This window comes from Podarcis gaigeae (assembly GCF_964106915.1).
Source record: "Podarcis gaigeae genome assembly, chromosome: 7".
In the NCBI taxonomy this organism is placed as follows: Eukaryota; Metazoa; Chordata; class Lepidosauria; order Squamata; family Lacertidae; genus Podarcis; species Podarcis gaigeae.
In genome coordinates, this window is record NC_139683.1 from 59,225,648 (window position 1) to 59,241,650 (window position 16,003).

The 16,003-nt window shown below is 39.7% G+C and overlaps 1 protein-coding gene across 5 annotated transcripts in view; it reads right to left on the minus strand.

Annotated features, from left to right (window-relative positions):
• Positions 1–16,003, minus strand: part of CDKAL1 (CDKAL1 threonylcarbamoyladenosine tRNA methylthiotransferase) — a 232,859-nt gene that overhangs the window by 147,680 nt on the left and 69,176 nt on the right. For all 5 annotated transcript variants that reach the window (XR_014566201.1, XR_014566202.1, XM_083746947.1 and 2 more), the window contains 2 exons: positions 7,727–7,823; positions 5,514–5,562 (listed from right to left, as the gene is read on the minus strand). Coding sequence is in view for 3 of the 5 variants with exons in the window: in XM_083746947.1 (XP_083603073.1) it covers positions 5,514–5,562; positions 7,727–7,823 (146 nt within the window). In the remaining 2 variants the exon portion in view is untranslated. The remainder of the gene's footprint in view (positions 1–5,513; positions 5,563–7,726; positions 7,824–16,003) is intronic.

The window sequence follows — 16,003 nt, forward strand, 5'->3', positions numbered from 1 at the left end:
GCTTCCTAACCTAACTATCAATACATATTTTTACAGAGCTCCAGAAAGCTGCAGATAAATAGAATCCTTCCCTTTAAAAAATAAAAAAGCTATTTTTGAAAGCTAACATACTGAGTTCCTTTTGTAATGCTGTTATCTGTGATCTCTTTTGTAGTGAATTCAAGTGTAAGTAAGAAAAAGTTATGTTACGAATCTTAAAATGATGCATGATTGGGTAGGGAAAGCTTTTAAAAAGGCATTTCATCTGAATAAGGGAGGTCCTATCTGCCAGCTTCAGAAGCCAGCAGATAAGTGAACTCTCAAGGGAAACCAAAACATAGTCATTTGATATGCTGAACACATGGCATGTTTTTCAGTGTTTTACAACTGTTATACACTGAGCTGGATGCAGAGCAAGTTAGTCACAGTTAAGATCCCATCTACATGAAGTGTTAGTTCATCTTCCCTCACAATCCATTTTTCCTATGTGTTGTGACTTTTAGAATCTAAGTCTGCCGACGGGGATTATCTTGTTTGTTATTGGTCTCTTGTGAGTTTTGAGGGACCAAAAAGCAAACTAAAATGCAATCAATCAGTGTGACTAATATTACATGGATTCAAGCCATTCTCTATTCCGAAAAACAGAGCAGAACATTTGGTTGCTGCCCGAGAAAAAGACAACAAAATGACCATGTGAAGGGCACTGAATATCAGATTTCAGATTAGAGCATTGTTGATATTGCTGCTACTGTTTACAACCAGAGGCACATGGACTCGTGACAGCGCACTGCATGCAAATATGCCAAGCACCCTCTTGCTACACAAAACTCTGAAGCACTAAAGGAAGACGGCAACTTGCTTCACATAATTGTTATAGCCACACATTGAGGAGGAAGAAAAGGCAGAGGAAAGCGGGGGCAACTTCCTTTTCCAGCTATACCTATTAGTCTTAGGTAAATTAAGAGTGGAACAGTTTATCTGAAGATACTGTACTTTCAGTTGTTTTATCTGAGCAGCAACTTTGTTCAATAATGTCCATCATCAAGGTGAAGAGGAATTCAAGGGAAGGATGAGTAACATATAAGTAAACTCCAAGCTTTTCCCCTCCTCCTTTCTCTCACAGTGAATAAGCCAAAACAGATGGACAACCCACTAATTAGTGGGGAAAATGGTAAGAACTATTTCACAAAGTCAAGTAATTAGCATTAAGCTTGCCTACAAACTTCAAACTAAAGCAAAAACTATTTTCATATAACCATGATCACCACTTTTTAATTTTAATAGCCCTAAGAAACAGACCATTAAAAATAATGGAATGCCTGGGCATTCCACCACCAGTCAGGCCAGAAACTCTCTCGAAGTCAGCATGCTATAAACACCCATTGTAGGGAGCGCATTTCTCATTATCTGCTGAAAAATTCAAAGAAGAGAAAAGACTTCCTACTTTGACCAAGTGAAATAAGTGTGTAGCTTGAGAAAGAAAGAGTGGAAGAAAACAAGGGGAAACATGCCTAAAATGGTTAAACCAAGTATTCAGGCAAACAATAAAGCTTATATTGAACATAAAGCCATCAGACATGACAACCCTCTCCCCTGTCAAGCAAGGCAAATAAATATAAAACTGGTGAATACTGTGAGAGACAGTACTGGATTCATACCATCAAAATGTATTGCAACTGTCATAACATGAAAGGGAAAAATTGGTTGTCTATATAAACCCTCTCTCATTACAGAATGCTGTTTGGCATACCTCTTTCTGTTTAAGCTAAGCAGTAATTAATTAGAATTAATTCAATTAATAAGCAATCCACTCTTCTTATTCACACAGTGAATAAATATTGTATTTAATATTTTTCATGTGACTAATGAACATCAACAAGAAATGCTACACAGAGCGTGTCATTGGCTGCCCACACTATGGCTGTGATATGGTGAGAATGTCTAGATTTAAAAAGACAAGCTATGAAAACTTTTACCGATGAACACAACTCCTCTGATCCTCCCCTCCCACTAGCTGTAATTAAACCGGGAAGTCTCTAATTAACTATAGTTTCCCAGTGCTCATACTAAACACATATGTAACACCCTCTTTTTTGATCCGGAATTGGAGTTTGAATATTCACACCATCAATTCAAAGTTACCCACTATCCTTTCCATCTCTTTTGCTAACATTTTTTGGATAGGTGGGAGCACATCATTTGTCCTCCCATTCTACCAATATCCTTTATATAAAACTCTCCCATTAATAACACTACCTCCAGTAATACCCACTAGGACAATGTCTACTTTTTCTATTTGTACGACTGACCAGATTTCCACAAGCTATCTACAACGTTATCTTCCTCTCTTCTCCAGCTAAGTGTTTCATTTCAATGCCAGTTCTATTATTATGTTTCAAAGATGTTAGCGTTTTATTTTAAAGCTTAATTTACTAGTTTTATTTAATTTACCATGGCTATAGAAAGTTTAAAAGGAGAGCATCCTTCCATATCCTAGAATAGAAATGGAAGTAGGAAGTAACAAGTTAACTGAATGCACACATAAGTGACTGATGGATTTTTACTACTTGGATTTCACTACCATATAGGAAGAAATATCCACAGTGATTTTAAAACATTGAGTGTGAAGAAATTATATGACTATTTTGCTACATGCACATGCAACAGAATGCTGAAATAAGACATAGGTTTTCAACACATGCACACGTGACAAAATATATACGTGCTTCTTCACACATTGATTGTACATGCTTTTTTCAAAGGACAGTGATCTCACTGTTAAAAAAATGTATTGCGGAAAACAGCCCACAGAGAATGTGAGAGAGCACTTTGATACTTCTACTCTTAACCACCCTGAAATAAATATTATGAAAGCCATTACATAAATATTGAAACAAACAAACTGCTAACAAACACCATGCCAGTAAAAGCATTATTCATTAGGCTATACAACACACACACAAATCACATAAACTTTAAGCAATCCACAATAATAAAATAGGTTGGTAGCTAGCAGTTAGCAAACATTAGTTAATATTTAAACTAGGAACAGATAGACCATATTACTAGACACATTAATGTGACTGAAACTTAGTAAGCGTATATGAAGTCTGAAAAGTCCAACATCATTGAAGTTATTTCCTTTGACTTGTTTTCAACAATCCTGTCCAGTGACCCATTTCACAAAATGTTTTGTGAAATACTCTAGACTGAAACAGTTTTTGCTCAGTCACAAAGTCTAATTTCCCCTTAATCCCATAGGGGTGCAATTTATATGCATGATGGCATTTGATTTTCCTGCAGGAAGCTAATTAATTTATTTAAAATATTTAAGCCTGATAGTGTTTGCAGTATTAAAGTATCAAAAGGATCTGACATAATTTTGTGTCAACAAGCAACAATTGAGCACTCTCTTGTGGCATGAAGCAAATGCCCTCACAGGACCTCCAATCTTGTGGACCTCACAGGACCAGATATCCCCAGTGTTGCCATGACGGCACTGGCAACAAGGGCAGACTCAAAAGTACAGTGGTGCCCCGCAAGACGGAAAACCCGCTAGACGAAAGGGTTTTCCGTTTTGGAGGTGCTTCGCAAAACGAATTTCCTATGGGCTTGCTTCGCAAGACGAAAATGTCTTGCGAGTTCCTGCAGGGTTTTTTCCTCCCCCCCTTTCCCCAAGCCGCTAAGTCGCTTATCAGCTGATCTGCTAAGCCGCTTAACAGCTGATCCGCTAAGCCGCTTATCAGCTGATCCGCTAAGCCGCTTATCAGCTGATCCGCTAAGCCGCTTATCAGCTGATCCGCTAAGCCCGGTAAGCCGCTAATAGCGCTAATGGGCTTGCTTCGCAAGACGAAAAAACCGCAAGACGAAGAGACTCGCGGAACGGATTCTTTTCATCTTGTGAGGCACCACTGTACATTCTCCATTATGCTTCATTATCATGTCTTCATCAGTCTCTTCTTTATATGCCTCACCTGAGAGAATAGCAGAAGGTAGCCACATGAGAACAAACCTTTTTAGTGGTGGCCCCATCTGAAGAATGGCCTCATCAGGGAAACGCACCTGGCACAATCAGTTTTTAGGCTAACACCTTTTTATTCACTTACGCCTTGGGTAGCTAAGCCAGCCTCTAGAGCCGGCTCTAAGCCGGGTCATCTTTGAGCAGGGTGGGTAGGCTTGCTATTATTATGTCATCGGACAAGCATTTTAGGCATTAGCATCATAAACTGCTTCAAATTTTCTGGCTTTGTTTTTATTGGTTGTATTTTATCTTGTTAAGACACTATGGGACTCTTGTTGTAAAATGCAACAAGTGGAATAAATAATAAAATCAATCAATCAATCAATCAATCAATCAATCAATCAATCGTGGCAGTATAAAAGTGCTGAGATTCTCAGAATGATACTCTGTATGGGACTGTAAGTTGTTAGGCAAGAGTGAATAAAAAAAATAATCTATAGAATCATTATTTCAATGATCATTGAGGATTCAATGAGCATGGAACTTTACAAAAAAGAATGCAGTTCCCTTCCCCAAATATCTTAAATACTAAACACAAATATAGCTTTTCTTCTACTGGACATGTACCGTATTTTTCGCCCTATAGGGTGCACCGGCCCATAGGGAGCACTTTTTTTTGGGGGGGGGGAAATAAAGGGGGGGAAATTTTTCCCCGAGCCCCAAAGACAAAGAAATCATGACAGCGAGCGGGATGGATCCCGCTCGCTGTCTTGGCTTCGTTTTTAGCCTCGGGGCTGGGGGTAGGGGAAGCCCGAGCTTCCGCCAACCCCAGCCCCCAGAACAGGTCTGGGAGCACTCAACCTCGCCATCGCTCCTAGAGCTTGCTGCTATCCGAAGCCCGGGGAGCGCGGCGCTGTAGCCCGCTGAGCACCCCAGGCTTAGGGCAGCTATCCGCAAGCCTGCGGCACCTGGTGGGAACTCCCACCGGGCTCTGCAGGTTTGCGGATAGCTGCCCTAAGCCCGGGGTGCACAGTGCCGCACTCCCCGGGCTTCGAGCTGCAGGCAGCTATCCGCAAGCCTTCGGAGCCCGGCGGGAGTTCCCACCAGGCGTCGCAAGCTTGCGGATAGCTGCACCGACCCCTCTCACTCTCCAGGCTTCAGCCAAAGCCTGCACTCGCCCCATAGGACGCACACAATATTTCCCATTCATTTTTGGAGGGGGAAATGTGCGTCCTATTGGGTGAAAAATATGGTACTCATGATCAGATTGTGAAGTAAGTCATATTGGCCAATGCCCATATCATGAAATAGTAGTAAAAGAAGCACTGAGGGGAGGGGCAGGGTGGGGAAGAGAATGACCAAAGATCTAAAATTGTGCATTTCTATATTGATATGGCTAAGTTTTCTACAGATTTTTCTAATATATTCAGCATATGTTTACAGTTCAGTCATTATTTACAGTACATACATGATATATTTCAGCAGTAAGGCTGCTTATGGGGTCTATGTGTTCAAAGTCAGTAATGAGCACTGGAAAGAATGAAGACACAATCATTTCAGGTGAAAAGCTTACCTTTGATCGTCTCCTCAACAACTTCTACGACACGATCTATCTGCTGAACCTGTAAAGATTAAAAAAATTACAATGTGGATATTCTGATGATTTTTGGACGGTTCTCATTCTCTAGGCATTTAATTACATAGAGAAGAAACATACATTTTGCTGAATCTGTATTATATTTCTGCTTGTAATATAGGAAAGACAGCATTTTACTCCTGCACAAGTGGGTGGGGAAACAAATCCTAATGCCACAAGCTAGCTATTGCACTCCTTTAGCAATTATCCAAGATAAAGGCCTGTGTACAGCAACTTATTTCATAATAATAAAGAAATTGAGGTACCACCTTTACTGGTCACAGAAATAACTGAATCCAAAGAGAAGACGGGTGCAAGTTTCAGACCACCAAGATAAGGAGCATTTATACAAAGCAGCAAACTGATATATTAATGCATGAGTAGCAAAGTCGCTTGGTCTGATGGGATTAATAACAGATCTGGATAAAAAACAGGATGGGACACCAAATCTGGCTACAAATTCAGACTTACACTCCTACCTGCCTCTCCTGTAGCAAATTCCTCAGATCAGTAACCCACAAGCAAACACCTACAGATGCCCAGAAAATCCAACACCACCACTTTCCTTGCACAATTGGCTTGTATAATTCCAATTCTAGCAATGAAGACAGGTATGGTGTACATGTACATGAATACACACACACACACACACACACAGAGAGAGAGAGAGAGAGAGAGAGAGAGAGAGTACAATGCACAGGGTCACCTCTTTTTTGAGTTTTAGCTGTTGACCTGATCGCTCCACCCACCCCTTAGCTACATTCTTATATAATATTGCAGTGTTACTTGGGATGTTTATTACCTGCTGAAAGAAGATGGGAGGCTGCTGCTGTGTATCTTGCTCCCCCTGATTGGAAGACAGGTGGGCAATGGGTGATGTATGCCAGGTTTGTAAGATTTCTCCCATTTCCTCTCAAAGCTCTATTTATTATAATGTGGCGTTAATGATAATTTTGTCTGCTGGTTGGCTGACTGCAATGTAAGAAGCGTTTTCTGCCTCAGGATGAGAGCCTGTTGGTGGAATCTCTCCCCCCAAGTAAGAGGTGAGAGGGAGGTTTGTACTCCTAGGTGGGAGAGAGGAGTAGCTTGATCCATGTTTTTTTTCTGTTTCTTTGCCACAGAAATTAAATACATGCCCAGGGTGATTGATGAATATTTTGCGATTTTGCAGTTTTATATTTATGTTGTGGGGGTACACTTTTCCTGGCCCCCACATGCATCAGCAGAGTGTGTATAAGCACACCCCATTCTGCCTTCTTCTGGGTCCAAAAGGACCCATGCATCAGTGATGACGTGTCAATTGGATGCCCCTATAATGGTCATTGCCTGTATTTATTGTACCAGTGTTGCATATTTCTTTTTTATTAATATGCTGTTCATCGTTCTGGGGATATTTGGGCCAAAAAGAGGTATACACACATGCCATAACATAACACAACCACACACACATACTTTTATTTGTTTTCTCCACTATATATAACTCCCAGCCTCTAGTTCCAAATTTTCAGGTCAGCTTCTACTACAGTTTCATGTATTTGTTTTCTCTCTGGGTTTGTTTGTTAAACCCCTTTGGGTAGCATGCTTCATTTAACTTTATGTAAAATGCTCATTATATTAACTGAAGCTGATGCTGATAACAGGTCTGCCACTAGTTCTCTTCAGTTTGTCAGGATCAGCTTAGTGATCATATATATTCTACTGCCTTTTCTCCTTGCCTCAAATGCTAGCAAAAATGACACTTTCAGAATGTTTTATTTCTGTATTTGTCTTAGTTAGAAGTAGTTACAGGTATATAAAGAACCCTATAAGTGAATGAGTATGCTTGTGCCTAACTTGCAAGCACATATAGGTGTACAAGTCCGTCTGAAGTCATGTTTTGGAGGTGCATTACTGATGCCACAAGTTTGCCACCCCAAAATCTGCTCTGGAGGGTTGTGACTGCTTTGTTGAGGCGGAAGAAAAATCTGAAGAGGGGCCAGTTTATTTCCTGTAAGCTACTCCTGCCTTCATTCACTAGAGGCGCAAGTAAGCCAAAGCCAGTGATATTACACTGGCAAATGAAACCTCAATATTGTTACATTATTAAAACTTTTGAGTTAAAGTTTGAGGCTCAGGTTTTAACAATGCCACATCCATAGTCATCTCCTTACCCCAATGATACTCAGGCCTTGTAGGTAGTCTTGTCGAGGCTGGGCTTGTGGAACACATCCAGCTAGAACAACTTTCTTTTTTTCTTCTTGTGCTTTCCTAAAAGGCATTTTTAAAAGCAAATATTATTTTCCTTGAATGGCGGAGCAACCTTCATATTTCATTGCATTAATATCTTTAAGTAGCATTTACTGAAGAAGCTTACAAAAGTGCACCAATTTCATGCTGTAGCTTATCATACCCCAGCTACAGCATTTACTGTCTACCAAAAACTGTAGTAGCATACTTGTAAGATGTAATGGCAAAGCTTGGCCTGATGTGATATGTAGTCAATAGATCACCTTCCTGTACACAAATACAATTTATGACAGGGATGGGGAACCTGTAGTCCTCTAAATGATGGTAGGCTACAACTCATCACCTGCGATCTCTCTTGGTTGTGCCACAATCTACTTTTACTCATTAGGTGGCAAAAAAGGAAGGAACCATTTTCAATTGGGTATCTGTGTTGTGGAATAATCTCCCCTAAGTGCTCCTGTAAAAGGTAAAAACCCCCTGGATGATTAAGTCCAGCCCTTGACTATGGGGTGCGGCGCTCATCTTCAGTAAGCCTATACAGTAGCTTGCTTCCACAAGAAATCGAAATCATTTTTATTCAGGCAGGCATTCAGTGGACCTGAAAGTATTTTCTGCTGACTGTTTCCCTGTTATCCTGACTCAAGACTCTTGGCTAAGATATCCCAAAGGTTTTGACGACAACATCGGCAAGCCATCTCTGCATCAGCCCAGAATTACGTTACAAGGTTCAAAAGGCTCAACAGCAGAATCCATGATACATCACAAGGCATAAGCAAAGATGTCCCAACACCTGACCTGCTGCTCCTGCTATACTTTTAGAGGCGTAGAACCCATAATTTGCACAAGTCTGCTTGCAAGCGGGCACTCTAGTTGGAGGGCCGAGTGTGCACTGATGGCAGTGTGCCCTTGACAACAGGACTCAAGTCCAACACTTTGGCTGCTTCTGATCCGGTCAGCTCTGCAGATTGGCCAGTTGGCTACTATAGGTGCCCTGGAAGCATGGTGAAACTGGTTTGACTGGCTCCCCCTCCCCAAATGGGACATCTGCATCCAGATCACTATTCAAACTGTCTCCCCTGTCTCCTCTTCCTCTGGCAGAGCTTGCCATTCCTGGCTGCAGCTGCCTGGCAACACAGGGTGCATGAAACCTGTTTGCTGTTTTCATTTACATCTGTGGAATTTTTATTGTATCTTGATGCTTACATAAAAGTCGGTATGTAAGTTTTTCTAATAGATTGTAAATGAAATAAATAGTCACTGGCAACTGACGATACTAGCCAGGAATTAAAGTCTGACAACAGTTGGAAAGCCGCAGGTTCCCTACCCTGATTTATGGTATTTTCCCCAGTCATCATGAAGAAAATATTAGTTTGGGTAATATATAAAAAAGCATTGCTATATTAACTGCATTAGCATAGTGCTGCAAACTCAGACCTCCAGTGCCAAGGAAATGTGCATGCCAGTCCTCTGAGCCCCACCCAGTGATACATTGCTACCTCCTGCAAGAAGGCATTTTTCATGTTCGGTCATGCCATAGCAGTTACGTTGGTGGACATCTTGTGAAAACATTGCTGGTGGCAATTGGAATGGAATTCTACTGGAGTGGCATTTACAAAACAGTGGCTATGCATGAGCTGTCAACGAATGCACAACAAACCGCACTGTATTTCAATAGATGATACTAAATGTTAAACTATAATACTGAAACAGTATCCAGCAGTATGCTTTGCCTGAGCATCCATAATATCAGCATGAAGGAGATGGGACTGGTATAGTACTAAAGAAAAGACAGCAAGTAAAAGAGAGGATTTTTTACCACCATATATGAGGTTTAAGGAAACCTTGTAGGTTTTTTTTAAAAACTTTCTTTATTTTTAAAAAAATCAAAGTATGAAAAATGAGCAGCAAAATTCAGGTAATTTGACATATTTGGTCCAATATTTAATGGCAAAGCAACATGACCCGTTTCTTATAATCATATACCACCACTAGCAGTTATCTCCACGTTGTAGAGTGAACATATACAGATCCTTCTACTCAAATATCTGCCAGGATAGCAAAGGTAAAACTCTGCTGGTCTCAGCAGAAAAACACATAAATATTTTTTGACATATTATTTGGTATGGTAACGTTATTTAATAACTTTGTCATTTTTTGCAAAATCTTCATGAAACGTAGATAGGAACTGGGGCACTGTTATTTAGAACTGCACATCAAATATTGGCTTAATTTACCCTTAAGCTGAAATTTACATAGACTTTTATATATTTCTCAGCTTTAACTTCACACTAAACAGAAGAGCAGTCATATTTTGAATTCTGCTGTTTAGATATGAGCAAACATTCAATGTAATCTTTTTAATACTCTCTAATGAGCTTTGCTGAATTTAACAAAAGCCTTCACATTATTTCTTCTTTAGAAAGCTAGCTACATCTAGAATACTACTACAACAAATATCTTTAACCTTCAGAAATTTTAATGCTATAGGGAGTGGGGGGGTGTATTTAGCATAAATAAATACATTTCCATTTCCAGAAACGTTCCCACTTTACAGTTAAATGAACTTTACCTTGAAATTACACTTTAATTGGCTCAGAACAATTTTTCTCCAGGAAAATATACTTCAACTTAAACTTGATTTATCAAATCTCACAGCACAGAAGTTTAATTAGACCAATTAAAAGCTTGGTGTGCTGGAAAAAGTAATATGTAGAATGGTTAAAACACATGTTGAGTTATTTTAATGCTGGTATATAATATCTGCCTGCAAGGCCATAAATAGCAAGGAGAATAATCCAGAATCGTTAGCAAAGAGTGCACACAAGCAAAGGATTTCCATAAGGACAAGGAAGAGAGATTAACTGGAATATGGAAGGTACATACAGTCTCCCAATTGCCCCTACCATTGTCTGTACATAGGGAGAGGTTCCACTGAACCTATGAAAACCCTTTGCATGCAGTGGGCTACATTACGGTGGAAAACGAAGAAACACCTCAGTGAGCTGCCACCACGGGGGGGGGGGGGGGCTTCTGAGGGACTATATCTGAGAAAGCAGGTCTGTCTGAACTGCATTATACAAATACCATAAATATGGGATAAGCTGAACGAAAATCTCACAACAATTATAGAAAAATAGGTGCTATTTAAAGGACCACTTAGTATGAAGAAAGAATAGACTAGGGGGAAAGCATATTTATTGCATTAAATAGCCTAATTCACATGCTTGTCATCAAGCCTATGTATTACTAACATGAAATATCTGCAAAGGAATGTGCCCTTAAAACACTGCTGGAATGTACGGATATACAGGTTTTTAGAAACATCGGGGGGGAACATACATGGTTGGTTTTGCTCATGTGGCTGTATTTATTTATTTATTTATTTATTTGCAGTCTACCTTAGGATCTCAGAATAGGGACAATCAAAGCTTTATTTCAAAGAACAATCCATCCACAGGTAAAAGCAGATAAAATTCACAATTTAATCAATCACAAAACTGCAGAACTTCTAAAAATTCCTCCTGCATTTTAAAGACTGCTAAAGCCTTGGCTATGTAACCATGTTTTAAGTTGGCATTAAATGAAAAAAAGGGTGGGAGTCAGGCAAATTTCAAAAGTGAGAGAGTTCCACAACCAGGGTACCAACTAAATGCAGCACACTTTTTCAAACAATTCTCTCCCTCCCGACCTGTCTGATTGAAGTGTGTTCAACTCTTGAAAAAGTGGTAGGTACAGGGAGAGGAAGTCCATGAGTTCCAATGGACTGGGAGAAGAAGGAATCTCTACAGTACAAATTTAGGTTTAATAAAGGAAACATTGCAAAGCTGAGATCCACTGTGATTGATGCAGCCACTAACCTTGCAGAAGCATTTTGCGTCTATCAAACTCTCCTATTACCTTATGGCTCTAAGCAACTGTATGCTTCACTTCACTATTAGGGAACTTTCCTCCCTACTCTCTAGCCCCCCTCACAAGAACCTAGAAAGTGTTGCTTGAGGATGCTCCTCTACAGCTCCAGCCCTATAGATAATGCGCTGCTTCTTGCCTCACAAACCGCTCCTCTTATGCAGACTGTCAACGGGCTTTTCATCCACTGCAAACACATACCTGTATACCGCTTTACCCTGGCTTTTGATAACTGAGATATATGCTTTTAGGACCAACCTATTTCTGTGACTGTAGGTTGCTTTAAACTGTTTGAATTGTTGTAACCTGCCCTGGGACCTTAGGGTGAAGGGTGGGTAATAAATAAATACATTAACATATTTTTATGCTAATTCAAATCTTTCCAAGGTGCTTTTATCTCAGCGTTTACTCAAAAGGTTAATCACATGGATTAAGCCATGTGTTGTTGCAGAAAGCGACATGCTGCTGCTTACTGTAACATCCGCTGTTGCTTCATCTGAACATGGTATTGTTTGCAATGCCCTTTTAAACAATTCTGTGGTCTAATATGAAAGGCAGCTGGATTTCAGTCACAAACACAATCTTTCTGTTCATTTCTCTCCCACTACAAATCTTTCAAGTACAAAGAAACAGGATATTAAATAGTCAAATACCCAAGTCTATTATGCCATTGAACACACCCATATACACTTAACCTTTCCTTACCAATGTATAACGCTAGTGAAAAAATTGTTAATGGAATTTGACATTACAATATTACAAGCGTTCTATCTGTGCAAGCATATTGGGTTAAGAAAGAAAGCAATCCCCTCCTCTCCTGGTGTGCTCTTCTGAGGGTTCTCCTGACCACCTTAGAAACAATTTGGGGACATTACAATATTACAAGCGTTCTATCTGTGCAAGCATATTGGGTTAAGAAAGAAAGCAATCCCCTCCTCTCCTGGTGTGCTCTTCTGAGGGTTCTCCTGACCACCTTAGAAACAATTTGGGGGGCACATGGTAGGGGAAAGGAAGAAAACTCTATTGCGCAAGTGGAAGCCCTTACATAGGGATTTCCCCCTCTGTAAAATCTTAGCCTCAGATCATGGTTTCGTTCAGGCATAATCATAACCACTGGTGAGAGGAGTGAAGCAGGACCTCTATCTGTGTTCAAGATATGCAGCACTACCACTGAGCTGTCATTTTCTGTTTCACATTTAATTCTGCCCTAGTTTTAACTACAATAAGAGTTGAAACATGTAGTCAGGCCCTCCATTAGATTAATAGACTATTACATTAGTTGACTAAAATATGCTGATCTATTTAAAAGATGCCACTGATTTACCTGGCAGCAGAATTATAATTTTAATCACATCTCATTACCAAAACCATCAGGTACCTGCTGCCATCTTAAAGCAAGTATCCCTTCTCCTCCTTCACACAGTACAGAATATATCCTCTAACACTGTGCATCAATGATATATGTGCATCACCTACACTCAGATGCAAGCTAATATTGATTCCTTGGAAAGCTAAACTCACATTATCAATCAGTGGGAAGAGCAATCCAAACTATAGGAAGCCAGAATAAGTTACACAAGGTAACTCACGCCTGTTCCAAACTGTTCAAGAGTGGCCTAATCTCAACAAGCCAGGCAGAAGAAAAACAAACCTTCAAAACCATGTTTTGACATACACTGACAAAAAGGGTGGTGTAACTTCCGCTGAGTTGCTAGGCTATGTGACTGAGCTGAACAGAGTTTGGAATAGGAGTAAGTCTGCCCCTGTTTCATCCTGCCACTGCCCTTTTTCGAGATTTACTCCAGCCTCAGCTGAGCGCTGACTGAGTCAGGGTGGACTTTTGCCAATGTAGTTTTGGTGGACCTTGAATTCATCCAATCATTAAGGACAAACCAGTATTCATTATCAGAGTTGATACACCATCATCTATTATTATACAACGCTAGATTTAGGATATGCTGATTACACTCAATCTCCCTTATAATGTGATGCAGTCCAGATCCTGGAATGCCACTCAAGACACAGTTTTGAAGCTTTCTCCCATAAACCAAGTGGTCCTAGCAGGAGTTGAGCAGAGCAATATTGCCATCTGCTGTCAATGAACAACCCAAGGCTATGTAGTTTAATTAAAAACAAATATATTGATAATACTGATTTATTAAAGCTTGTGATTCCCCCCCAGTCTAATTTAAATATTATATAATACTATACAGGATTTATTCTCCCTCAAAGAAGAAAACATGATTGTTTACATCTTCCTTGAAAAGGAGCTGCAATCCATATTTTTCTTTCATTTTCCTGCTTGAGATGGAACACAGCTAATGAGATGTTAATAGCTGCTATGCAACCAGATACTGATAGCTAGTTCCACTATTAAATTCCAGGTCGAGTGGGGAAGTAATGAAGGATCAATAAGAGCAGCCAAATAGGACTCCTTTAAAGAGCAACTCAGATGTATGGTTTCTAGTGTAGAACAGCATTTTCAAATTAATGTATCATCTCAGAATTCACAAGGCTGGGGTGGTGTTGCTTTATCAAATCTCCCTCAATGTCAACCTCACACCCCAAGGAGTCTGTGGCTTTTGATATGGGGGCACTATACAGAAAGGGACCTATACATCAATTCTGAGGACAAAGGAAAATGAGTATCTGCATAAAATCTGTATATGGTATTTTATATGTATAGAAGCATGTTTAGAAAGAATTGCTATGACTTGAACATAAAGAGAGTGTATCTCACAATACAAAAAAAAATTCCTTCCAGTAGCACCTTAAAGACCAACTAAGTCAGTTCTTGGTATGAGCTTTCGTGTGCATGCACACTTCTTCAGATACACAGATACTTTTTAGCTTGTTTAGGGTGTATCTGAAGAAGTGTGCATGCACACGAAAGCTCATACCAAGAACTGACTTAGTTGGTCTTTAAGGTGCTACTGGAAGGAATTTTTTTTTGTTTTGACTATGGCAGACCAACACGGCTACCTATCTGTAACCATATCTCACAATAGAGTGGGAAGCTGGCTAGATGACCTACAGTGAGGGGGGAAAGTATTTCATCCCCTGCTAAATTTGCCCATTTGCCCCCTGACGAAGAAATGACCAGTCCATAATTTTAATGGTAGGTTTATTGTAGCTGTGAGAGACAGAATAACAACAGGAAACACCCCCAGAAACCCAGGGAAAAGAGGTCAAAGCAGCAAATGCCAAACACAAGGTAGATCAAAACAAAGCTGAAACCACAGTTCCTAGAGCAAAACATGGTGCAGGTATCACATAATACATCTTCACAAGGCAGCATCAAGTAAAGGATAACAAAAGTTGTCAAGGTGATGCAAAGTCATTACTAGAGACCTAGAGGGCAGGTGGAAAAACTGAATCAGGAAGTGGGTTAACAGCCCTGGAAAGGGGCCAGACTTTAATCACTGGAGATTTTAATTACTCAAATGGACTGGTAAAACTTCTTATACGTTTTTTTAAACCACCAAATGCTGGAACACATTCCTGGAAGTAATAATAAGATTACTTTCAAAGTTTGCTTAACTATATTCAGAGGTATACTGGGCCTACTGAAAGAAATGAGTTAATTAAGGTAAATGAAATGTGACAATCATTTTTATCAAACCACGGTATGAAGCAAAGAAGTAAAAAGCCGCACACTGTAAAATCAATAAAAATGTTTCAGAGGCAGTGGTGCAAATATTATGCATGAGTTTTCAATGCAAATTCTCTAGTAATTCAGGAAGGAGTGAAAGAAATCAGTAGGTATCCAAACACAGATATGGTTTTTATGATTGATGAACAAGCCATGAAAAATAAACATGGATCCCAATAAAAAGACTTCCTCTTTGACCTTGCCTCAGAAAGAACAACATGTACAATTCTTAGAGGTTAACATGTATTTTGGCTGAAACACAAACAGTGATATGAGGAATAATTTTCGTGAGAATGAAAATATACACTCTTCTTTTAGTGATACACTGTGAGAGAAAGAGAAAGAGAGAGAGAATAAGCCTCAGTGCTTACATTCCTTGGTAAGGAGAACATACTTAGGAAGGGAGAACAGATCTGATCCATGTTCTCTAATCCATCTAATTTCATCCAAGATACTACTTGGGACCCTTGGTTACACTTGATTGAATTTACAATTATTGTATATATTGGATGGCATTCAGCTAGGTTTTACTCAAGAGTAAAGTAATTAATATTGAAATTGAAAATAAGGAACATGACTAAGTTAGGTCCATTAATTTCAATTTCAACCCAACCTTGACATATTTGCCTCAGGCTCTCTGATC